We start from the raw sequence: 25,720 nt of genomic DNA on the forward strand, positions 1-25,720 counted from the left end.
TTATGACTAAGGGAGTGCAATGGGAAAATATTATTGAGGATAAAAAAATGAACGCCCGCTACAGTCTAGAGCATGAAGCGTTACACTTTGGAAGTCTTTGTCTCGATGATCATTGTAATAAGAACGGTTCTAATATCAATGTATAAAACTTCACAAGCCCTCGACAGCACATTAACTAAATCAAACTTTTAAACACAGTAATAATTATTTATTTTAACAAAAATAATATTTAATTGAAACATTTAATTAACCAAGGATTTTGCTTCAGTATAATACTACACATCCACGGTGAATTATTGTTTTAAGAACAGGTTATTACGATGAAAATTTTTAAATAGATCCCAATACTGAAGATTCGTCAAATATGCTCTGAAAGAAACAAAAATTGTAGCTTCTTAAATGCTAAACAAAATGTAGTAAATGGCTTAATAACGAATAGGCTCATTGTTCGAGGTATCTGGTCAACATATCTATTATTTGTAATGCTTCAAAATTCCTCACATTTTGTACAGAGAAGAAAATATTCAAAAAACGTATAAAAAACATGAAAAATCCTCTAAACTAGGCAACTTGCGGTACCTCCTATTTCCCCCACCTCAACATATTGAGCTCATATATACGTTAAAATATCATATTTGACCTCTACTACTCGAATATCGTATTGAAAGTTCGATCCTGAAAAATGTATTCAGTCTAATGAAGAAAAACCGCAATTTTGAAGTATTTTTCACAAAAATCGGAAATTTTCAAATTGAAAATTGGAGCACTCCTCGAGGTCGGATCTTGAAAGCAATGACATATTCATGTTCAGGAGGGTCAAAATATGTAAAATCGGCTCTAAGAACGGAAAATTGCTTACGCAACTTTCTCATGGAGGATGGAACTTGAAAATCGACCGCCTGCCCCTTCTATGGTGAATTTCGAGGGGCTACAGATCTCTAAAATTTTATTTTGGCATCACTGCCCAACGTACCAATTTTTATGCTGTTATAATTAATTGTCACTTTTTTGCAGTTTGCCACTTCACTAAACGTATCCTATGTACTTATTGGATTTTGTGAAAGTTATCCACGTTTTTCGTGACAAACAAAACTGTTTTCATATTTTGTGGTATGGACATAATTCCAAGCGGGCAATATCGGTCAGTGGTCGGTATTACCCGGTATGGAATTATAAGAAATCTTATTATTAGTTTGTTTGTAATATAATGTCTCATTACACAATTATTTTTAGATTTACGTAGATGCCGCGATACAGGGAAGGAATCACAACGAAAGGAACTAATAGGAAGCTGTTAGTACTGAAAATCAACCCTTCAGTACGCTATATGATCAGATAAAGAGGAATGTGTTTGGTTAATTATAAAAAAGAGTTTATTTCGATTGAAATATAAAAGATAATTTCAATATATTTAGTTTTATTGTATCAAAGGAGTTCATTTTGGTGAAAATGTAAAAAATATTTTGCATAATTATGATTTCATGATACAAAATGAAGATGATATAAATAAAACGTTATTTTATTTTGTTTTAATACATGTTAGGAGCAAATCTAATTTTGAATGACTGGTAATATAGAAAACCGCCATTACCTGCACCATAGCAGTTAATTAAAAATATGAAACCCGTGATAGATTGATAAATGTCTTTAGTCCACTGTATAGGCTCTCTAAATAAATTATTACCAATGCTATAAGTCACTAGAATAAATTGAAAAATGAATCAATGTTTAAGTGACTGCCATTCACCCATCTCCACCTATTCATCATATTAATTGAAACACTACTTAACAAATAGTTACAAAACTGTATTTTTTTATTCAGTACAGACCTCGATGAAATCATTCCCAACCCCATCCGTACACCCCTCCACAATCTCGAAACTCTCGAATTTAATTAAACTTGAAATCACACAAGGATAAAACTGTATTGCAACGATAGAATTTATGCGTTGAATTTGAGATTTAATCTTCACTTACCGTAACTCTGATTTTAAACGTCCACTTCTGCTTTATTGTCAAGAACAGCCATATAACAATCCAGAAAAATAAGTGCATAATACCCCCGATGATGCAAATTAGGGTGACATCGTCCAAACTACCCCTGTAGACTACCGTGTAATCGTGAATGAGGGGAGCATTACAAATTCCTATAGAGAGGAGAACGCAAAGAGCGGCACAATGGGTGAAGTAACTCCACAAATTACCCCCGGTACCTTCTTCTTTGAGAGTGATTATTTTACTCTCGCGTTGCTGATTCAGAAAAGCGTTGAATCTGTAAAAAATAATGAGAAGATGAAAAGGGTCTCCAAGTACAAATTATATAATTAAGAGTTACATTATCAACATTAATCTACCAGTAGAAGTTTCATAAAGAGAATAAAAATTCATCGAAATACAACGGGGGGCTATTAATAACGTGTCTGACTAAATTGTCATTCCATATTTGTTGTTATTTATCGCTACAACATTCCATTATTTGAAACAGTGCTGTTTTCTACTGTCAGCTTCTTTTTTCGTAACTTCAACGGACTCAATTAGTAAAAAACACAGTTTGTCATATCTAGTAATGATTTCCATTACGTTTGAATCGTATTCAATCAATCCAGGTTAATTCAAATGGCAACAAAAGCATTATTGAAAAGGTTTTGTTCAAACGAGAGAATTTCAAACATCAAATTAGCTCACACTTTTGCATGTTAAGATTATTGATAAATTCTTATAGTAACTAGTTTATAGTACAGTCAAATTGCGTTAGATTATTAATTTCTTTCTATATTTCCATCACTGATAGAGCAATTCGGGAAATAATCATCAAGAAGATCTTCTTGCTTATCTTGAAAGCGCTTTGAGTACGCGACAATTGCTGTATCCATAAACGTTCACGGCCACACACTTTTTCAACTAATGATAAGTGTCAGCTTCGCTTTTTTCAAGTTCTAAAATTGGAAATAATTTGCTGTTACTGTAGAAATTGTAATGGGAAAGGTTACAGCTATACTGATTTGTACGTATCGACAAGAACTTGCTTTTCGGGTTCTCCATAATGTTCTTTTAAAAGCACTTTATTGAACTCTATAAGATTTTTCTTATGAAGAAATTTTTTAAGAATTTTGTTCTAGAAACAATAAGGAAAATCCAGAAAATTTAATCCTCGTAAGGAACTCCTCAAAGTTATACTTTATAAAGAAAATTTCTAGGTTTCTTTAGAATTTTGAATAGCAGTAAAGGTGTGATAGACTGTGACAATCATAAGCCTTGCAAGTTCCTTTGGAATTTCGCCATCTTCTAATTCTCAGTTCAACATTTATGGTTGTTTCATGTTTGCAGAATTGTGAAAATTTGAATAGTTGAGTAGCTTCTTGTTCTTTCATAACCTCAATCAACATTTTTGAGGCTGCTCAACCGCAATTTGGACGAGTTTAAAGTCGTTCCGAAGCCGTTTACGGAACGTGCATCCATCAAAATACACCAGTAATCAAACAGCATCGGAAAAAATAGATTTTTTGGGGTCAATCAGCGCCAAGAGAATCAAGATGAGTTTATCTTTCAAAGACCGTTTTTGGTATAATCCATAATAACTTATTGAGTTAGTTGAATAAGGATTTGGAAAAACGATCTTATGTGTGTTTCCGCCCTAATCTTCTTATTCACTTCCGTGCGATTATTTCGTAACTTGAAAAATTGCACGATGAAATTATCTCATAAATATTTTCATGGCATCTTTTTATTAAAATTAAAATTCCCAAAGGATAATGGAAAGGTTGAAGACCTTCCAATAGTAACACGTGTATTGATAAAGAAATATCATTTTTCGTATAATGTCATTTCTGATTGACTGACAAGCGACTAGCTACGACAAAAATGTCGATTGAGTTGCGGTTTTTTTCACTTGAATTGCTTTTCATCGATTAATAAGGTCAATAGGGGTTCTTTCATTATATTAACCTCATGCTTGTCGCTTGCTGTAAACCCCTGGATACTTGACGATATATTTACGCTAGAGTTGTGGAGAAAATGAAACCGAAACTATTAAATGTCAACAACATGACAAGTTATTAATTTTCTTCAAGAATATTGCGAATTATCGATTTAATGAGAAACTTTCCGGGTTATTATATAATTTAATAATACTAGTGTAATAATAAGTGATAGTTAATGACTACATGGCACAATGGCACAATAATATTTCAGTTTTATTTATGATGCAAATCAACTATAACGAGAATGAAGATATGTCACTTGCCACAGATGTAACAAACACGGAAATAGAATCTGAATTCATCATTAATTTTACGTAAATATTAAAAAAAAAGAATAAAAACTGAGATGCACTCCGAAAATCCAATTTTCTCGATTTAAATACTAACAGCCCTTCATTTCCTTCATCACCGATCCTCCCTCTAATCTAAATGGGATTTTAGAGACTTTGCTCATTTCTCCTTTTTATCTCTTTTGTCTTATCTGCTGTCTTTAAACGGAGAGATTTGCACTTTTCTTGAAACTCGGTGATGCAAATGAAAATTTTGAAGTTACTACTTTTTGAATAAAACATGATAACATTATTGAATATATGAATAGTAGCCATAAAAATTTTGAAACTGAAGATATTAAATGTAATTTTTATCCAAAATTCTTAAATGAAAAGTCGGAACATTCATATTGTAAGGGCGGGTTGAAAAGCTATACAACGATTAAAGTTTCGACAATAACCTTCGTTGGCGCGAGATTTCTATCCACCTAGCAGCCTCTTGAGGTTTATGAACAGGAATAAGTCGTTGGGAGCCAGATCTAAAGTATAAGTTGGAATCAGAATCAATTGGAAGCTCAATTCATCTAATTTTGATATCGTTTTCATTAATTTGGGACGCAGTGCATTGTTTTGATAAAACAGCCCTTTCCTCTTTTCTTCAAATGTGGCATTCTTTCACGATTTTGTCTTTAAATCACTCCAATAGCTACGTAAAAATCACTGTTTAGGGTTTCTCTCTTTTAAGTCATTGAATATTATACCTTACCCACCTCAAAATACAGGTATACGCTAAAAAATAAATACATAAGGTATTGTTGAAATAAAGATATGATTATTAGGTAATTAAATGCAGTTTATTTTTCAAAAATAACATTATCTGAATAACGACCCTCTCGAAGACGGCACTCCTCTAAACTTGAACGCATCTTTCCAAAAAATCTGGGGATATTTTTCTTTAGCTGACTGATGTCCCTCGGATTGTTTATGTAAACTTTATTTTTGAGGAAACCCACAAAAAAAATCAAGAGGCGTCAAGTCATGTCTACGTGAGGGCCAAGGGATATCAGTCTTGCAGGAAGTTCTCGTATTCGCTATTCTAGATCTCGCAAGTTCTGGAGTCAAATATCCTTCTAACATCGCAACATAGCGGTCGGTGTTAACGTGGACGTGACGTTCGTGAACGACCTTTTGCTGGTGGTTTAAACGTGGAACCGGTCTCTTCAAAACGCTTAACCCATATTTTAATTAAATTTGCACTTGGAGCTTCATTAATGTGTCTTGATTGATTTTCTGAACGATACAATCGTCTTGTCAAGACGTATGAACGACGTCGAAGTGCCTACTAAAATTCTTCAACTATCCAACCACGCTAGACTCCCTCCGCCACGCAGCGTTTACCTCGCGAAAAAATATGATGCAATATGAACGTTCTATTGCATCACCCTGTACTTTTGCGTATTCACACGCTTTGGAGTCGATTCATCACGTGTATTACACTCGGCTGACTGCCGATTTGACTACGGTGTGAAATGATGGAGCGATGTTTCGTTCATTGTCACATATCGAAGTAAAAATTCTGGTTTATTTTGATTCAATAGCTCCGAACACTACTCAGAACCATCAACAGTAGCGCCATCTATGTATCAGTTATCAACTTGAAACTAGTAATAAGAAATTATTCATATTTAACTAGATCGTAACCGAAAATTTAAATCATAGTGACAATTTGTTTCAAATTAGTTTCAATGATAATGATGAATCAGTGCAAAACACTGGCTCTTTATCTTTCGCATTCGTTCTCTCTTAAGCGTTATCTCTGTACAGCTTCTTCTTTAGTTTTTTTTCTTCTCATCTGTTTAAGTTCTGATAATACTTTTTATTGCTAGCACTACACTAACAATTGTACTGTCTTGAAGAGGTTTCGATAAACAAGTTATCGTCTTCATGTTTTTTAAGCTCTATCATAGTTTTGTGTCAAAAAATCCCGGGACTGAGTCTCACTTCTGTTTCTGTAAAAGGTAACTTTTGCATCTATCATGAGTGAGATCTAAGAAGCTCTCCATTGGATCTTGTAAATTGTAAATCTTAAGCCACAAATCATCTTAATCACAAGATTCACATTCGTTTGCACAAAGAAAAAAATAGATTCAACTTCAACAAAAGTAACAGTCATGTTCAAGATTTCTAGGTTCTCTGCATAACATTGGTGACTCAAATGGAAGGTTTACGTTATCTCCAGATGACCATTTTAGTAAAACAATCTCACAGCTTTCACAAAACGCGTGAAGTACCAATTTTTTATCTTGGTTTCTATTCAGAAATCCAAAGTAATAAAGATGCACTTTTAAAACAATCTCTTTTTTTTTAAATGTATGAAAAAATAATTAGATCTTTGTCTGCACTTGCTACCTGACATTTTAATTAAATTTGAAACAAGATATTGAAGTTTGACTAAGAATCAAGGAATCTTGTCTAAGTCACTATGTGGGTAAGTGTAAAAAAAATATTTGTTGGAAGGGATACGGTATTTTTAATTTATTTCTATATAATTATAATATTATAGGAAGAAAGGTAGGATGACACATATATAAATATGCTGTTTCGGATTATATGAAAAAAGTCATGAGGAAGCTGTGTTCAAGATGGGTGCCGCGTTTACTCACAGCGTCGAGAAGATGTCCATCGAATGTTTGGCAATGTTTCACAGAAATAAAGCTAAATTTCTGCGCCTTTTCATAACTAGGGAAGAAACGTGGATTCATCACTTCATACCCGAAAAAAAAACAAAAAACAATAAAAAAAATGAACTGATAAGGGAGAACCGGCTCCAATGAAGGCAAAGACCATTCTATTTACAGGTAAGGTCATGAGATCGGTTTTTTGGAATACGCATGGGATAATTGTCATTGACTATCTGGAAAAAAGAAAAACTATCAACAGCGAGTATTATACGAAGTTATTGCATCGTTGGAGCGAAGAAATTAAGCAAAAACGGCGGCATTTGGTTGTGTTCTGTGTTGTTTTAATAAAACAATGCACCAGCTCACACATCTGTTATTGCAATGGCCAAAATTAATGAATTGAAGTTTGAAATTACTACCTCAAGCACCCTGTTCGCTAGATTTTGCGCCCTCGAATTATTTTCTGTTCAGAAATGTTCAAATGTTCAAGCTGAGGAGCTTGACGTCTCCTATCATAAAAAAGGGTATCAGACTTATTGAACATCGCTGGGGAAACTATATAGAACTAAAAAAAGATTACTTTGTAATATAAAGATATGTTTTTCTAATATTTTTATGTTTTCTTTATTGGGCCAGGTATTTCTGGGATCCTTGTACATTCTACAAAACGAAGCACTAGGAATTTTTTATTTAACCTATCATATATGTGCATCAATTCTCGAAGGATAATCATTAGAATTTTTTTAGTTCCTGTTCGTTGCGAGTTATTTAGAAATAGAATAAAATTTGGCTTCTGTGGAAAGCTTTCCTTTGGTATTATTAGCAGATTGATTTAGTAATGCACAAATAAATGATGAAACTTGGAAATTCATATTAATAAGATGTTGCATCTTACTTCCTTATTATCTCAAAATTCAATATATCTTTGGTATAATATAAAGAATTTAAAATATAAAAATTCACTATAAACTGTTTAATTGTATTTACTGAAATGTGCAATAAATTCAATTTCTTTTTTATCAAACTGCCAGATCTGTTTGATAGCCAGATTAGATTTGCGTGGTAAATAAAAGGCAAAGTCACTTTACAACTCTTATTGGTCACTGCCTCCAGCTGACTATTGCATTTCCAAAATCAAATATTGTGGTTACTGCAAATATTGACAAAACAGTGTGGGCAGCAGTTTCGTAGGATGACGTTCGTACATCAGTGATAAAATCTGCTTTGCGACTAGAAGAATTTATTTAACTTTTAATACCAACTGGAGAAACGCAAAATGAATATTGCTGCTTCGACGATATTCGTTTTTAGTGACAATGATTGTATTAATGTTAGTTTCCATTTTTCACAAACTATAATTTTGTTATGCTAGAATTACTTCTCTTAGAAAAATACCCATATGAAGTAGAATTCTTCTTTTTCTTTGTGAATCAATCATCTTTATTGTAAATGTTATTGAATTAAATAATTAGGAATGACGAAGAATTACAAAAGATCTACTATATTTTATATTCATAAACAAATATTATCTCTTTTGAAACTTCATTAACCGCTCGCTAATAATTTTTATAATTAATAAGAACATTAAATGAATTGAAATATTTACCTGGTGTGTCCGTAGAAATAGAGAACGATGCTTGATGCTAGAACAAGTAATGTTGATAACGTGTAAAGAGCGAAAGTGACTTGTGAATTTAGCAAAAATGGGGTAGGGTTCCCAAAATTGTATACTTTTGCGTTGTGTTTCAAAAGAGGAAGTACTTTCCACACCCCAACAACATGAACCTGCAACATAAATATCATAGGAAATATTTATAATTGACTCAATACTTATGTGTTATTGGCAATGCTAAAATTTCACTCAACCTAATGTTGATGAAACATCACGAGAGGTAAAAAAAGGCGTGATACTCTAATTAATTTTTATTAAAAATGTTCAATTCCTCATAAGCTCAAAAAACTCAAGTTATCGTTAGTTTCGCATTCACAAGAGTCGCAAACGTAAACAAAAAAATTTAGGATTTTGGCTTTATTTGTCCGTGTTAATACAAAAGTTTCTGATTGTTTGAGAACAACCGGGCACAGATTTTGCTACTGTCGAAAGTATACTGGCTAATTTTCATGTGCAGTAGAAATAATTAAAAATTTGAATTTGACTTTTTTCTTCTCTGTTTGAAATATAAATTTCATTTTTAGAGAGAAAGTAGAAAGTAATTTTAATTTATCGCACGATTCCTACTGATTGGAAGAAAGAATTAGGCGTAAAAATGGATATTTTTTAAAACAAGTTGTACCCCAGTAAAATAGAAAGGAACATTGTAGAATGGATGCAGATTAACAATTAATACTCAGATAACAGTTTGGGATCTATTTAAAATAAAACAAAGCGAGGAGAAAAAGTCTAGAAGATAAGAGGATGAGCTTTGACGAATTTTTATATAAAAAGTAAACTTTAGTTTAACTTTTGACGTTTCATAGTTGTTAAGTATTTACACATCTAGGGCGAAAATTAATGCACGGTATGATAATATTGTGTACTTCAATAATAGATAGTACAATGCAAATATGTTCCTGTGCAGTTATTTCAAATTGTGCAATTGTCATAAATCCATATTACGAAAATATTATAACTACTGAAAATCTGTCAGTTATACTTCACAGTTTCAAAAAATGTAACAGGAGTCGTGGAGTTTTTAGTGTAAGCAAGTTTTATCTAACAATACCACATATCGAGTTACAATTCCTTTTCTCCGCTTACTGTGAAACCTGACATATTGACTTTGTACATCGACACTATTTACTTATCACCCAACCATTCCCTTTCATCAATTTCGACAAGAGTCCCTTTGAAAAGAGAGCGTCGAATACAAAAGCGATTACTTTTGGTATATATATTTAAAGCGTAAAGAAATTATCACAGTGTCGGTCAGTTTAATCTAATTTTTTCTAAAAAGAATGTGAATTTCCAGTGTTATTTTGGTTAATGGTTTTCACAAGCAAAATTTAATCAATAGAAGAAGCTTAATATTTTTTAGTTCTTAACTACAAAACGAGTGGATCAGTAAATGGTTTCCGTTCTAATTATAATAGTTGGACAACATGGTGTTTTTGATTGGTAGTCTCCAACAAAAAAATTTAACGATAACGCCATGTGTCGTCGGATTGAAAAATATATAATGCAGATATATGTATGTATGTATGGATTTGATGTCTTGTATACATTGCGACCCAAAGGATCTATTGAGTCTTGCTGCGATACTGGAGAACCCAGTGTTACAGTTGATCCATAAATCCCACTCCTTTCAAAAAGTCTTGAATGTGGGATGGCTTTAATTGCCCGAGATCTTCGTCTTCTATTTCAAGTGCTTCCAGGTGTACTGCTCTGGAGTTCCTTATTCTTTCACACTTCGACAGAATGTGGATAGAGGTGTCGTGTGTAACAAAATCTGCACGCCGCATTATCTGCTAGGTCTAACATCTTTAGGTGTTTGTTGAGGCGACAGTGCCCCTATAGAACTCCTGATAGTATTCGTAGATTGTTCTCACTTAGGTTCATACACTCAGCAGATCTACTCTAGTTATAGTTTCCCAGAAGAGTCTTTGCCTATCTTAGCCCCTATAAGTTGTACCAATAATTGGTTTTGCTCCTATCTATCCACTGCTTTTTTCTATTGTTCTATAGCTGATACCACAGAAGGGTTAGCGTCTCATGAAGAGCTTGTCTGTCTCCGCTTTACTCGGTATGTCCCGGAATCCATTGTAGGGTAATTTTATTTTTCTTGCCTAGCTCATTCAATTTTTCTATGCAATCCCAAACGAGTTTGGATTTTATTATAGTTCCTCTCAAGATTGAGCTGAATACATTTTTCAATTGCATATAATACAGATACACTTTTATTCACGACATTTTTCACCCTTCGACCGAATTCCCCGAACAACTTCCTCAATAAAACAACGACCCCTGACTGACCAATGCCTGACCCAGGGAATTCCAAGCTGTCTTCTTTTCATAACCTTCTTACTGTCATAGTAGCCTCAATCTTCTCCGATATATCTGGTGGAACGTTTCAGGAGAAAGCATCTCTCTACCTACCACAGGCGAGATCAAAAGTCTTCCTCAGGACAGCGGGGCGAGAAGATCCTGAACGTCTAGTTTCTTGTACATATATACTTTACGCCCACAAAAAAATTTTTACTGTTCTCGCGTCCTTTACGTCGGGGTCACCAGTTATCGGCGTTAGTCTTATGGTCGCCAATTGCGAGAGGTAAGACAATAATCGATAGATATGTTGGTTTTCCCTATAACGTACTAACAGGTACATCGGAGAGTAATAACATGCTTCTAGGACACTAAGAAGATTATAAAAGAAATTCGCAAAAGAAGGCAACTTTCTGGATCAGGTATTGGTCAATCAGGGGCTGAATTGAACTGATTATTGTTTTATTGAGGAAGTATTTCAGACTGTAATTTCGCTGTTTAAATATCGTTATTTGCTTAGGCGATAAGCCATCGTCTCGCAGTTGCTCTTCCAGTTTGTTTTCTTAGTCGATACTATTAGAAGAAACTACATTTTCTTTATAAAAAAACAATCCACATCATGCCCAGAAATAAATTCAAACATTATACGGTAAACCATACACAAATCATCGAAATTACTTTTCATCTGTCAAAACAACGCAATAAAAGCCAGTACGGAACTGGGCGCGTATTTATGTGGCAGTGGCGACTCGAGGGTAAGGACCTTTTTCAAAAAATCCTGAGCAATATTGCGGAATATCAATCAGCTTCATTTATTTGAAGGGGTAATTTACTAAACTATTTTCTTTGATTAGATCAGAATAGAATATAAATTGAGTGTGGATAGTGGTGTAAGTATAACGAAACAAAGATAAAATCCAATTTAACAACTTACCTTATATAGTACAGACATACCAGCGAATGACAACAAGATATGTAATCCATTTATGAGCAATTGGAAGGAAAATATTAAACCCAAACACTTGTTTGTAGCCCAAAAAAGTGCTGGATATCTAATGGAGTAGACTACCAATGCCAGAGCTAAGTTAGTGTATTCGATGTTAATAGAACTCATGAATCCAGTTTCTGAAACAAAATAAAATAACAGTTGGATTTAAAACTCATATAAAAATAAATAGTATGAGTCCAAAGCTTTTGATATTGACCAATTGAATTCCATCGGAGTAAGAGCAAGTCTTCGGATCACAATCCTATTTGGGAATCGAACTCGTTAAGTAGGCAAAATCTTCACGTCTTTCTCTCATAACTAATCCTCACAACCATTTATACACCTTGAAATTTGCTTATGCTCAACTTTTTCCACCCCCTTCGTTACTCAAAAAATTTAATCGTCCTCTTTCTACTCTCAATTTCCAATACGAGAAACAGCGTTATTCAATGTCTTTTTTTCAATTATTCATGTCTATTTGATACTCGATACAAAACTATTAAAATCAAATGAAAAACAAGAAAAAAGAAACAGAAAGTGATTTATAAAGAATAGGAATGCATGAAATAAAATCGATTTTTGAAAAACTGAATTCGCATTTTCAGAAAAGTGGTTAGAAAATAGTTAATCCTAATAGATTTTTCGCTACTCTCCTTTCGATGTGGTCTAAGCTTTATATTTTTTCAAGGTACCACATACATATATGACAAAAGTACTATTGCTTGTGATAAAAGTTAGTCACAATGCGATAAGCCATATTTTTGTTCACTAAAATTGACTTGTATCGATATTAAATCTTGAGCTATTGCCTATAATTCCAATTATTACGTTTCTAAACATTGTATATAATCAGAAATAAATCAATAATGTAATTATCAATTTTCCATTCAACACAATCTAATATTCAATTACGTGGTTATATAAATATCAAGTCATTCTCTTTTGTATCCCAAGAAAATTGAGAATAGAAATTACATCAGTCATAAAATTCAAATATGCTTCTTCATGAGAGTCTTCTTGAATAACTTCTTTCCTTTCTATTTATTAACAGTACCTCATGAATATATACTTTTTTAATTAGAGTTTGAACTGAAGTACGAAATACAGTGGTAAATAATGTTTTTATCTTTATTTTTAATTTCGTGTATTCAAAGCTACAAGGTTTAATATTTGTTCCGAGTTGAGTTCCCACTTCATTAAATTTTAATAAAGCAGGATTTTGTTTGAAGTTAACAATACAGCGAAAGTTGAAACTTAGAGCCGATTTAATTGAGTTTCAATGATTCTGGATTAAAAAATGTATTGATACAATATTATATTCGATTGGAACTCTCAGAAATTTCAAACTGGATCGAACTTAATCTGAAAAATATGAAGAACATCGTATAAAAACACTGAACTAATTCGCACACAACAAATCTTTTTTTGCGATTAATTTAAGTCAAAATGTGAAGTTGGTATTCAAGAAAATTGTTTACAAAGTGTGAGAAGTAGACATCAAACTAAAATAAATGTCCATAGATAACAAACTATGAGGTACCGTCAATAACACCAATACCACCATCTCTTAAAGTTTTTAAAACAAAGTGCTGCGTGCAAGATTATGTCCCTAACGGGGTAATTCACCATGAGATCCTCCTGGAATCCATCAAAGAAACCATAAAACGTTTTAGTGTTAAATATAGTGAAAGAGTGTCAGCGCATCCAAGTAAAGTGCGAATGTTGAAACGCCTGCTGCCATCTGATATGAATGATGAACAAAGATAACTCTAGATTAAGATTTGAAAGAGGTTACTTGCTGGAGTAATTCTCCACAAGCCCTCCATCCATTCATATGAAATGCTTATCACCTATTAGGCAGATCACAGTTACTCTGAATTTTAAAAAAGAAATCGAACAGGGAAGGTTAAACGCAATGTATTGGTCTAGTGAAATATGAAACATGAAGAATTTTAAATTACTATTTTATCGTTATAAACTTCTAAATTAACAGAATGAAATATTACATTTTTCATGAATAAAAAAGTCAAGTCTACTAGAAAATAACAAAATAAACGAAGTTACTACAAAGGAATATATTTTCTTGTATTGTTTTTCCACTTCATCTTTTTTCGTGTGAAAATTCATCTGACAATCTAAATGACTGGAAGATTTGAGGACAAGCTGGAAAAATAATTTTTACACTCACCTAAATCCTTGTTCTCTAGCATTGTATGATTCTCATGGCCAATAATATCCTTCAAAGTTTTGATAACCGTGTGGGTTACGACTGGCGCACTAACAAAAGGCATGGCACTTGGTTTTGTAGCTACTGTTGTCGGTAGTGCTACTCCTTTTTGAATAGAAGGTGTTGTGAACAAAATGGTTGAATTCGACGTTTTGAAATTTAGAAAAACGCGTTCCCGATGCGTTACGATAAAGTCTAAATCTGTATGCCATACTTTATCTGAAAAATAAAGAATCAATTATATTCTCAGAAATTCCCAGTCAGTAAACGTGATGCTTTTGTTGGATCAAATTTTATTCTTAAAATCTAAAATGTTTAATAATATGTTCGAATATTAAAATAGAAAATTTGTTTTTATTTTGCTCGAAACTAGCTTCTTCAAATAATACTGTTGCGTGAATAATTCGAAATATTCTTTTATTGCTTTGTATTTTGATTGAATCATTATCCTTGTTTCTCATATCTGAAGTATCAGATAAAAATTATAGAAGAAAATGGGATGGAATGGGGAGAAATAGATGATTGATAGATAAAGAGGAAAAAAGTATATTTCATAATCTCCAACAGCTATGAAACTCTGGACCTGGTAATCTGGCTTAAGATTGAATTGAAATAAAAGACCGGCAACTTATTTTTATTCTATAGATAATATATTATATTTCATCTTATTCAAAAGAAAATTCAAATTGGATATAAAACGACAGTTTCCACCTTTAAATTAATCTCCATAGTGTGTATTTTTTGTACTCATCTATAGAAATTGATTTTTATTGATCTTTTCAATGCTATGGTAGCCAAAAACTATTGCTTTTATTGTAGGTAATAACCACGTCTAAACACCATAAAAAATGGATTGGTTTCAAGCTATTACTTCAAAGTACGACATGTTTCAGTTTCATTGAGCGTCTGATGGAAAGAACTTTGTATCAAAACTCTAAACAGAGCTCTAAGATAACCTACAACTCACTGATGTTTGATTTCAGTTGTCAGTCGATGGTCAGTGAGCACAAGATCTCGAATTTTCATCGATGGAGAGAGTTGATAGGGTTCTTAGTGAGGTTTGTCATGTCTCTATTTTTAAACTGTACAAACCATTTGTAGACTCGAGATCTTTCCATATTGTAACTTTTGTTTTCAACATTAGAACAGTTTCAATAGCATTTTTTGGGTAGAAAACAAAGTTTGACAACTACACGTTTTCAACATGAACTTGATTCCAAGAAAAAAACAACGAAACAAGATCATAGGTGGCTGAACTAGTAATGAGTTGCGCCATCTTACGTCTCACGGATGTGCTCTACAAAAGCTTGTTAATGCTCTTCCGGTTATTATTGGGTATCCTCAATATATCTTTACGTCTTCATCTAAAGTATTTAGCAAACTTTCAAGTATAATCACATCTGAATATTATTACAAAATTATTTGTCGTCGATGGTATTTCTTTATTTACAAAAATATATCTGACTGTTCAGTTCAAAACTGTGGATATATGGGCAAAAAATATGGCGTATATGTAAAAATTCATCATTCGCGCTAACGTGATTTTTTTTATACAAAACGATGCTTCAAATATCGGAATATGAATTGTATTTTCTCATTAAACCAAAGTAATTTAGATTCAACCATTAAATGAAAAATTTTTTTGTGTTAGCAACTTGAGATTGAAATAAAGAATTTCCATTCGTCTAAATCGGGCAAAGAACTTCTGTAAACTAAGTAGGTACCCCATTCGAACATATTGAAAAGTTAATATCCGATATTAGTTTGCTATTGGAGTTACCTTCACTATTTTTATGTTTGTTTTTTTGTCAGTAGAACTTCAATATTACATTGGAAGCTGAAAATATCCGATTTAAGAGATATTTTTTACTTTGATACGTAATTTATAAAAGTTTATGCTTTTGGCGTGCCAAAATGAGGTTTATAGGAAACTAATCTAATCATAGCAGTACATTACTTCCACTTCGGTTAATTTTATCGGGGAAGGAAGTAAATCATATTTTTAGCCGGACCACTACGAATAAGGGGTATAAAAGAATAAGAAGATTAGTACATTTATCATTTGTTTTATAAGATAATAAGATATTTTTTTCATATTTCATAATGAAATATTTATATTTACCATAATATATTCATATTAAAGAAATATGTACTGTTCTAAATCACCCCTCGAGAATTTACAGTAACACTTCTCGTATAGTCCAAGACATGCGATTTTTTTAATTTACATTATAAGTAACCCCTCGCTTACTATTGAACTACTTAATAATTTTACTTTGAATTTGGGAAAACAGTGAGTTTTAGACAAAAAAATTTCATTGAATTTATAGTTCTTTTAAATTCAAACAAAAATTTTACATTTAATCCATATCTTTATACCATAAGAAAGTTTTTCAAAAATTGGTGTGTGCTCTGTAGCTCATTCGTCAAAATCCGAGATCATTGCAAGTACAGTCGAACTCCGATAATTCGAACACCGATAATTCGAATTCCTCGTTAATTCGAACTTTTGCGTCGGTCCCTTGACATTCCTATACTAACACATGTAAAAAAACCTCGATAATTCGAACTTTTGAAGTTCGAATTATCAAAAAAATTCGCATTTTCTGTGTTAAAATTACCGAAAAATTCGAATTTTTGGCGTTTAAATAATTGAAAAGTTCGAATTTTTGATGTTCGAATAATTGAAAAATTCGAATTTTTCTTGTATAAATTATGTATGTACATATGTATTGAAAAATTCGAACTGTTAGTGTTGAAAAAAATTGAAAAATTCGAATCTTCAGATTCTAGGTAAGACGACGATATTTTGTCGAATCACTCGATTTGCTTCAAAGGAAAAAATCGTCAGCATGAAGCAATCTAGCATAGCTGATTTCTTTACAAAAAAATAAATATATGTATTTTTTTTTTATTTTAAGATAAATAATCGGTCCTTTTTAGGACCAAAAATTCTTCAAACGTATACAAATTATTATTTTAAATAAATAAATAAACATGTTATATACCCATAACATATCTATTTATTTATTTATTTATAAAATGGAAAGATGCGAAATGCATACATATATGTATGTAAATGTGCACAACTCCGATAATTCGAACACCTCGATAATTCGAACATTTGCTACGGTCCCTTGCAGTTCGAATTATTGGAGTTCGACTGTATTATAAATTTCTTTTTACTTTTCAAACCTTTTTATCCATTAAATAAATCGTCTTGATTCTACATCTCTTTTTACAGGGGATTTATTCCAAAAAACAGGTACAAGGTAAATAAAAATCAGTCACTCATGTCATTATCACCAAATATATTCATATTTAATCCTACTTCAAAGTATAACTCACGATTACTAGGTGAACTAGATTAATAATCATTAGTATTGATAAAACATTTAAAATTTTGATGAACGCGCTGGTTTCTCTATTACAAAATTAGGTGACTTTTTATAGTATTTTAGATGAATTATATGCAAAAAATATTTACAGTGCATTTGAAGTTACCTATCGGATTTAATTCTAAATATAAGATTTACAGATAACAGTGTAAGCATGCTACGTAGGCCTATGGTTTCAGAGTTTTCATCATAGTGTTGGCTTGATCTTCTTTACAAAATATCTCCATCTGATCCTGTTCTGCGCCTCTTCTATCCGTTTTATCTTCAGTCTTACTTTTCTTCTCCTTGGCCTGCTGTTAATAACTTTTTTTCATACTGTACTGTAAACACGACTTTACAGTACTAATTTGGATCCGGAAAATGGCACTTTACTGTATCATTTTCATCATCACTTTTTAATTTGCCCTACTGCTTCCTTAATTTTCTCTTTTATTTGAATTATCAGTCATTCTTTCGGAAATAGTTATTTGTATGCCAAGGATTGAAAGTGCTACTTTGTTGGACGAATCTGAGAATTGCGAGCAACAGACGAGTCCAGCAAAGTAGTATTTCAGCCGCGGCATACAATATTTTTTAGACGATGCATAAAAATGTAACAAGAATCCTATTATATTTTCTCTGATTAAAGTTTTTGATTTTTTTGCAGTGTCCCCTTTGTTTTGTTTCTTCAGGTAATTAATGAATTTTGGATATTTGTTGATGTGAACATCTTGTTTTATTGCGAGAGTACCTTTAATCATCGAAAATGTAGACCATAAAGTAGAACTTTATGCGAGCACTACGTTTTCAGTTGGGTTCTTCGCCTTTTTTCTGGTTATACCCGCTCATACAGAGCTCGTACTGTTTTTCGTACTTTGCAAGAGATTTATCCGGCAACAAATTAAGAACGGCCGCATTGCTTTCTTCTGTGAGATTAGGTGGCGTGGATTCGAGTAACTCTTCATCGCTGATTTTTTCTTTTTCATCATCATTCATTGTTATTCATTAATTTAGACAAAACTTCCGATAAAACAAATAATTTCAGAAAATTACAAATTTAAGGTTATGCAAAATCATCGAAGTGAAACTGTCAACAAAAGTTAAGAGTTGTCTACTCCAGAGCGTCCTGAAAGTGTTTTGCAGTACAGAACTGTCACTTTCACTTCATGGAACACTCAAAACGCAACTTGCGGCATGTAAATGAATACAGAACGAAAAACTTTTAGATGGCGTCGTCTAAAACTATTTTTTGTCTTTCCAAAAATTTAATATGTTTGCCTTTGCTTACAATGTTACCTTAGTAACTTCTGTTAATTTTTATTTTTTAAATTTAAAGGAAACAATCGAAGGAGCTATTTTTCAGTAAAATTGTCAAATATGGCATTTCATATTTTAATATAATTTTGTATATTTATTACACGGTACACGATTAGATATTCTTGACTCGGCTCCTTCGTCGCCTCGTCCATAAACATCTATCTCGTACCGTACTAAATCAGTTCTCGGACTTAAATAATGTAAATAACCATTTTGGTATTCTATTATTATTCATTCTGGGGACGTATTTCATCCAACTAACTCGTTGTGCCCTGAAAGATTGGTGGTTAGTCGTAAACAATCATTATTTCTTCATTTGTTCTTTTTCTTTAGATCCCTTTCTCTCAATATTTATCCTCCCTCCTTCACTTTCAATTTATTTGTAGCCTCTTTCAATAATATCCCTAGTTGGGAGCAGCAGAGCACTGTTGGACGTACAACTATTTTATAAATTCAAGATTCCGTTGATCTTGGTGAAATTTTGAATGAATGAATGAATTCCTTCATTGGTCCTTGTTACTCCTAAATATTCGAATTGGACTACCTCTTCAAAAGCAGTTTTCTTTTCCACTGTACAGTTTTGTTCAAAAGTTGCCTGATTATCTTTGAGAATTACCTTCCATTACTATACAGGGTGTCCCACGACGAGTTAAAACTATCTGTATATGGCAAAATACTTATGGTAAAATCATGAAAATTTCTATGTTCGGGTTTTCGGATACGATCTTTTCACCTACAATATTTTCGAAGATGATCGACTTTCGGTTCTACCGCAAATCGACTGTTACTTTGTTATTTTAAATGTAATACTCTGTATATTAAGACATTTTTGAAATCTACGTGAAATTTTAGTATACGCGCAGATAGACCACGACCAAACTCGCATACGTGGTCTATCTGGATATCTTGCAGCAAATAAAGCCCATGTTCTTGTAACAACTTTGTAACCATGTATTGAAAGCAAATTTGAGTATAAACAATTGACTCATTTATTACAAAGACTACTAAAAGTATACATAAAAAATTAAAACTTGTTAAAAATACAATAATAATTTAAAACCTCAAATATCTCGGAAACGACTAAAAGTTGGAATAGGATAAGTAAATACAATTTGATTTGACTTTTTTTACAGACCTTGAGAAGATAAAGAAAAATACTTTTTTATTTACTAGTGCTTGTATCAACAGGTCAAAATAAATTTAGACCACACTTGCATCTCTAAAAATTTACAGAAAACATTTAATATCTGGATAGCGGTAAGGTATAAGAAAGTATACATGAATTTGCATTATTTTTCACCTCTGAATGCATTAAAATTGGAAAAACCGAGTGGTTCTATTTAAAAGCATTAAGAAATTTCATATTTATGAAGTTAAACTTTGAATACCCTGTAAAAAATGTAAAATTTTTCAGCATAGATTCAAATACATCTGACCTTGCCAAAAACAACCGAACAGAAACCATTTTCTTTATCTTAAGGGTATCCTCGTAAAAAAATAATTTATACGGGTCTGCAACGGTCAAATTTTTTACAAAAAAATTAATAACTCAAAAAGTATGCATTTTTCTAAAAAGTTTTCATAAAAAAGTATACTAAAATTTTACGTAGATATCAAAAATATATTAATATACAGGTTGTTCTATTTAAAATAACAAAGTTATATTCGACTTCCGGTAGAACCAGAAGTTGACCATCTCATCATCAAATATTTTAGTTAAAAAGACCGTATCCGAAAACCTGAATGTAAAAATATTCATGATTTTACTATAAGTATTTTCCCATATACAGATAGTTTTAATTCGTCATGGGACACCCTCTATATTTGTACTCATTTATGTATTGTCCATGTTGTCTCAGTCTTACTTCTAACTTAAACATTCCTGTGGTATTGTTAGGAAATTTCCTCATAATGGTATCTACATTAAAAGCTTCTGATATATTTCATTGCTAAGTTGGAATTTTGGGAACCGTTGGTGATATTCATACTGAACACACTACCACTACACCCATTACACTGTGTGACGCACAACTTAAGATAAACTGTTTACCTGTTTATCCATCGCTTGCTTTAAATCAATGAAGAGCATATGCAGATGTATAATATACAAGTACTCTTAAATCGGATATAAAAAGAAAAGCATATTCAAGCAAATTTCCTAGTTTCGACTACCCCTTTGAAACAATTTTTGGGGTATTGAATCTATTTTATCCAATGTTTAGGGAAACTTTTCCCGTATTTTATCGAAAATAAAAAAAACTACCCCTTAAAAAGCTTTTAAAGACAGGCCAATCTCATCAATATCTCCTGAAATAACATTTTTCTTTATTTCAAAATACATCTACTTGTCACGTCATATCATATATTCAATAAACCTGTCGTTGGCATTGCTCGCTAGAATAAGAACACTAAATTTCTGCAGATAAGACATTCCCGGCGAATGCCAACCAGAATTTGAATAACTCTTTTCACGTAGAGAAACCACGTCTTATTTTAATTTAATATTCTCAGTCTGTAATTCACTCAACATATAACTTTATTAATGTTGTTATTCTGTTGATTTTTATATCACTAAAGACTAACTTTGCTTAAGAGCTATGTCGATAAAAACACGGACCAATAGAAAAAGATATTTTTAAAAATTCTCAACAGCAAATCTCTTTATAGGTTTTTATGAACCGAATCGAAGTACAGTATGTTTCACTTTACAGGTGAGTTTTGAACTATATTTCTTGTTTCATTAAAATTCCTTGTGCAGCTCATTTTTTGGCGTGTTTCTCGATAATGTTAATCGTTCTAGCAACCTTTTTTATCACTTTAATGTTTCGATGGAAACGCTCACCTTGCTGATCACTAACATTTCCAAATTGTTGCAGAAGAGCAGTGAACTTTAGGACTTATCCATGACTCTAAGTATTCAAACTTCTTTCACATTTTGACTTGATATGATTGAAAATCACTTCCTTTGAACTAACTGATCTGATGGCAAATTGAAACATTTTTCAACTTTCTGACTATTTTCTCAAATTGTTATCATATACATTACACACAGTGTACTGTACTCTAATTACTAAGTTATAAAGTATTTTAAACAATGTCTGTAATTTTTTTAAGCATTTGTTGATCATAAACTTGTCACAGATCACAAAAATCGTTCTGTATCTTCAATAAACTGTTTTTTGGTGCTTGGATCACATGTAGAGAAAATTTGAAAAGGAAGTACTTCTATCAAAATCAGTTTTTCAATTATCTCAACTACTTATGCAGCTAATTTATTAAAAAACTCAATAAATCTAACAGTAAATATGGAAAAGTTGTGGATGAAGTAGTTAAAAACCTACACACATACACTACCAAAGATAAGCTGGACATAGAAATACTGTTGTATCAAACTTAAGGTCATTATACATTCTCTTTATTGAAGACACGCGTCTCATCATATAATTGAAATAATTGAAAACATTCACGTCGTTAAATCACCAAACCAATACAGGTAGGAATGAAATCAAACAATGAGATCATCTAGATTCACTCAGTTTCAATATCCTCATACCCGTGAGGCCCTTAAAAACGTTTAATAAGTAGGACTTTCACTCAATATGGTGATATCAATGACAAAATTATCGAATGAGTAGTAGAGTTCGAATATATGGGTGTAGAAGTGTCAGAATGAAGATATGTCGAACCCGAGGTTCCAGAACAAGATTTATGAAGCCTCTAAAATAGCAGCACTTTAACTCTTTAACAATTCAATCAGAATAAACACAAACAAAGAAAACCAAAGGTCGGGATTTATGAAGTAATAATAAGTCTAACGAAGACGTCCTGGAGAAACCAAGCCAAACAAGACAGAAACAAGAATACTTCTGGAGACGGATTCTGGGGGAAATCAGTGGACATTGAAAGCGGATCGAGAAATACTGAACAGAAATATTGACTTGTAGAAACTGTTAGCCAGATTATTGATACACAAATAGTGAAAGTTGCCCACGATAAATCACTTTTGGTCCGCAGTTCTATCAGACTTTTTATGTAAATTCGTTTAGCAGTTGTAGGCTTATAAATTGTTCTTATTAGAAGGTATGTTCAGTATTCCTATATTCGTGTTATAGACACTGATTACTTAAACTCACATTTTCATTATAAGAATACAACAATAATAAAAAGTACAAAAATCAGGTAAATGTTCATAGTTTTCTGCATCATATGCTAATATTTTATGAGTTGGTAAGAATCGTCATGGTCAAAATTTCTCTGCACTAAACAATTCCTAAACTATTTAAATGTCATGTTTGAGGTTAAAAATGGGATGACTATCAATCCTATGTCCAACATTCCAACAACGATGAAAATAATTAGAAAATCTTAAATCTCAAATATTTTCGTAGCTAATTTGAAATCTCCTGTGGGAAACGATGTGATTCTAATAAAAAATTTCATCAGGAGCGCTACAATATATTCCCACTCAAACTCGTTTTTAATTTCAAACAAAGCAAGACATTACTGGGATGGTTAAAAATTCAAAAGTCAACAGGTGCTTCCCAGAGTCTTAGATTGAAATAAAGCTTCAATCACAGAGCCTCATGAAATCATAAAACTGTTTTGAGACGACATAATAGAGGTAGTTTTCCGAAAGAATAAGAGAATAGACATGGATCGAGAGAAGGATGATATAGATAGAACCCAAGATAATTTGTTCTATTAGTGAAACATTGTGCATTGTGTGAATAAGACACCACAGAAATATTTAAAGTTGTTGTTAAATGTATTTGCAGATGAGAAATCACTTCATTCATAAATATATTTTGTAGGTTAACGTTACTGATTATTTTCATTAAGGGCTACGTAATAAAAAATGTAGTTTTGTTGATAAAGTATCTAAATTTAAGGTCTATCTATATTAAAGCATATAATATTCCATATTATTATACATAATATTTCTACTTTCATTTTTAATCAAAATATCATTTAACACTGACAATTTACATGTTACATAAATCAATAGATACATCAAGAATATCAAAATGAAAATAAATTCAAAATAGAAATCTGTTTTAACAAGAAAAGTTCATTTTTTTCTTAGTTTTTAAATTCTAAAAATATGTTGCCATCCTGTTGAATTGAAATACAAAAATAAAAATATACATTTTACTTAAATTATTTAGGACTTTCTTATCATTTATATCTTTCTCGTTTTTATGTATATGAACTATTTCTAAAAATTTTGCTTTCCGTGTATTTTATTTCGTTTTAATAATTTTCAACTCTTTATAATTGAATAATGTTTTTTTAATATTTCGTGGTTTGTTAATGCAGTTTTATTTTTTTTCATCGTATTGATGACCTTTTAGTCTATTTTCTAAACACCGTGATGTTTGCCTTATACAAACAGCGTCACAATCATTATAAGGTACTTGATATATAATATTTTTTCTTTCTTTTTGGGTGTTTTAGATTTTAGTTTAGTGAAATATTTTGAATAATGTATGTCCTTTATGACTTATGACAGTTGTTGGATTAGGTTGTCTTGTACATATGGTGAAGAAAAATGTTTTTTCTTTTGATTCTTTTTCTGTTTTGTTTCTTAAGGATTATAGAATTATGTTTATTTCTTTCTTGAATATGTTGTGGGTGTTATGGATTGAGGTTCAAAATATGCTGAACATCAAGATTATATACCTTTCTATTCTTATGTTATTGCTAATTTTATATATAATAACATAAAGAAAATTAATTTTATATATTCTACTATAGATGATATAGATTCTTTTTTTATTTGAAACATAGGCCTGTAAGCCTCATTGTTGCCGTGGCCACCCTTTACGAGGTCTGGCTATTAAATAAGGAGACTGATACGAAAAATCACTTTATTATAAAAATTATTCTACATTCGAATGCTCCCCTTTCCTTGCCACACATCTTTCCATACGTTTTTTCCATTGATCGAAGCAGTGCTGGAAGTCTTCTTTGGTGAGGGTCCTTAGGAGCTCTGCCGTTTTTTGCTTTACCGCTTCCATCGACTCAAATCGAGTCTCTTTCAAAGCAGATTTTCTTCTAACTATTCTATCCCTTCAAGGAAATCTAAATAGACGTTGACGCAAGAGCTTTTGGTCCGGAGTCAGATTTTTTGGCACCAATTTCGCACAGACTTTGGTCATGTGTAATTACTCGTGTAAAATTTTTCTAACCGTTTCGTTATCGGCGTTTACAGCCTCGGCAATCAACCTCACTCGTTGATTTTGGTCACTATTTCCAGCGTTGAAACAGTCACAGGGCTGGTTATCTTCAGTGCTCCATTTATAGAAATCAGTGGGAATTTTTTCAATTAAACGAGAAATTTAAGATCGATACGTACGTCTTCTTTTTCATCACCCGTGGTTTTCGGCACGAGAAAAAAACACGTTCGTTTCAAACCTCTACTGAACGAATACTATAATAGATATTTAGATACCCAACACACTACTCGTTTTTTATCCCTCCCGTCTAGGGCGCGCAGTCTCGTTATTTAATAGCCAGACCTCGTAAAATTGAATATTATGTACTATACGTAGACTATATGTAGTAGTGTGTGAGACGTGAGAGATTATTTTCGCAGAGGTTCAATAGTTTCTAGGACCGATAAAAATAAACTACTATTTATATTGAAAAATAAATCAATGCCATTAAATACATTTCTCCAAGAAGAATTTCAACTGGAAATTAACATAAATCCAATATAATGAACTACAGGTTATTGATTAATGATAAATTCGATGTTTCACATCTCCCAGTCATCCCGTGAAGGCTCACATCATTTTTTTCAAAAGTGGAGTCATTAAATGAAATTTTCCACGGGAAACTATCGTACAACTATCGGCTATATATACGAGAATTTGTGAAGACGCAAGTACGAAGGACCCAAA

The 25,720-nt window shown here is 32.1% G+C and overlaps 1 protein-coding gene across 1 annotated transcript in view; it reads right to left on the reverse strand.

Moving 5' to 3' along the window:
* Positions 1 to 25,720, reverse strand: part of LOC130444031 (protein tincar) — a 153,231-nt gene that overhangs the window by 44,710 nt on the left and 82,801 nt on the right. Inside the window, exons 5-8 of the mRNA XM_056778998.1 lie at positions 14,086 to 14,343; positions 11,844 to 12,034; positions 8,537 to 8,715; positions 1,978 to 2,272 (exon numbers count right to left, since the gene is read on the reverse strand). Coding sequence (XP_056634976.1) covers positions 1,978 to 2,272; positions 8,537 to 8,715; positions 11,844 to 12,034; positions 14,086 to 14,343 — 923 coding nt within the window. The remainder of the gene's footprint in view (positions 1 to 1,977; positions 2,273 to 8,536; positions 8,716 to 11,843; positions 12,035 to 14,085; positions 14,344 to 25,720) is intronic.

Source organism: Diorhabda sublineata, chromosome 5, assembly GCF_026230105.1.
Source record: "Diorhabda sublineata isolate icDioSubl1.1 chromosome 5, icDioSubl1.1, whole genome shotgun sequence".
Lineage (NCBI taxonomy): Eukaryota > Metazoa > Arthropoda > Insecta > Coleoptera > Chrysomelidae > Diorhabda > Diorhabda sublineata.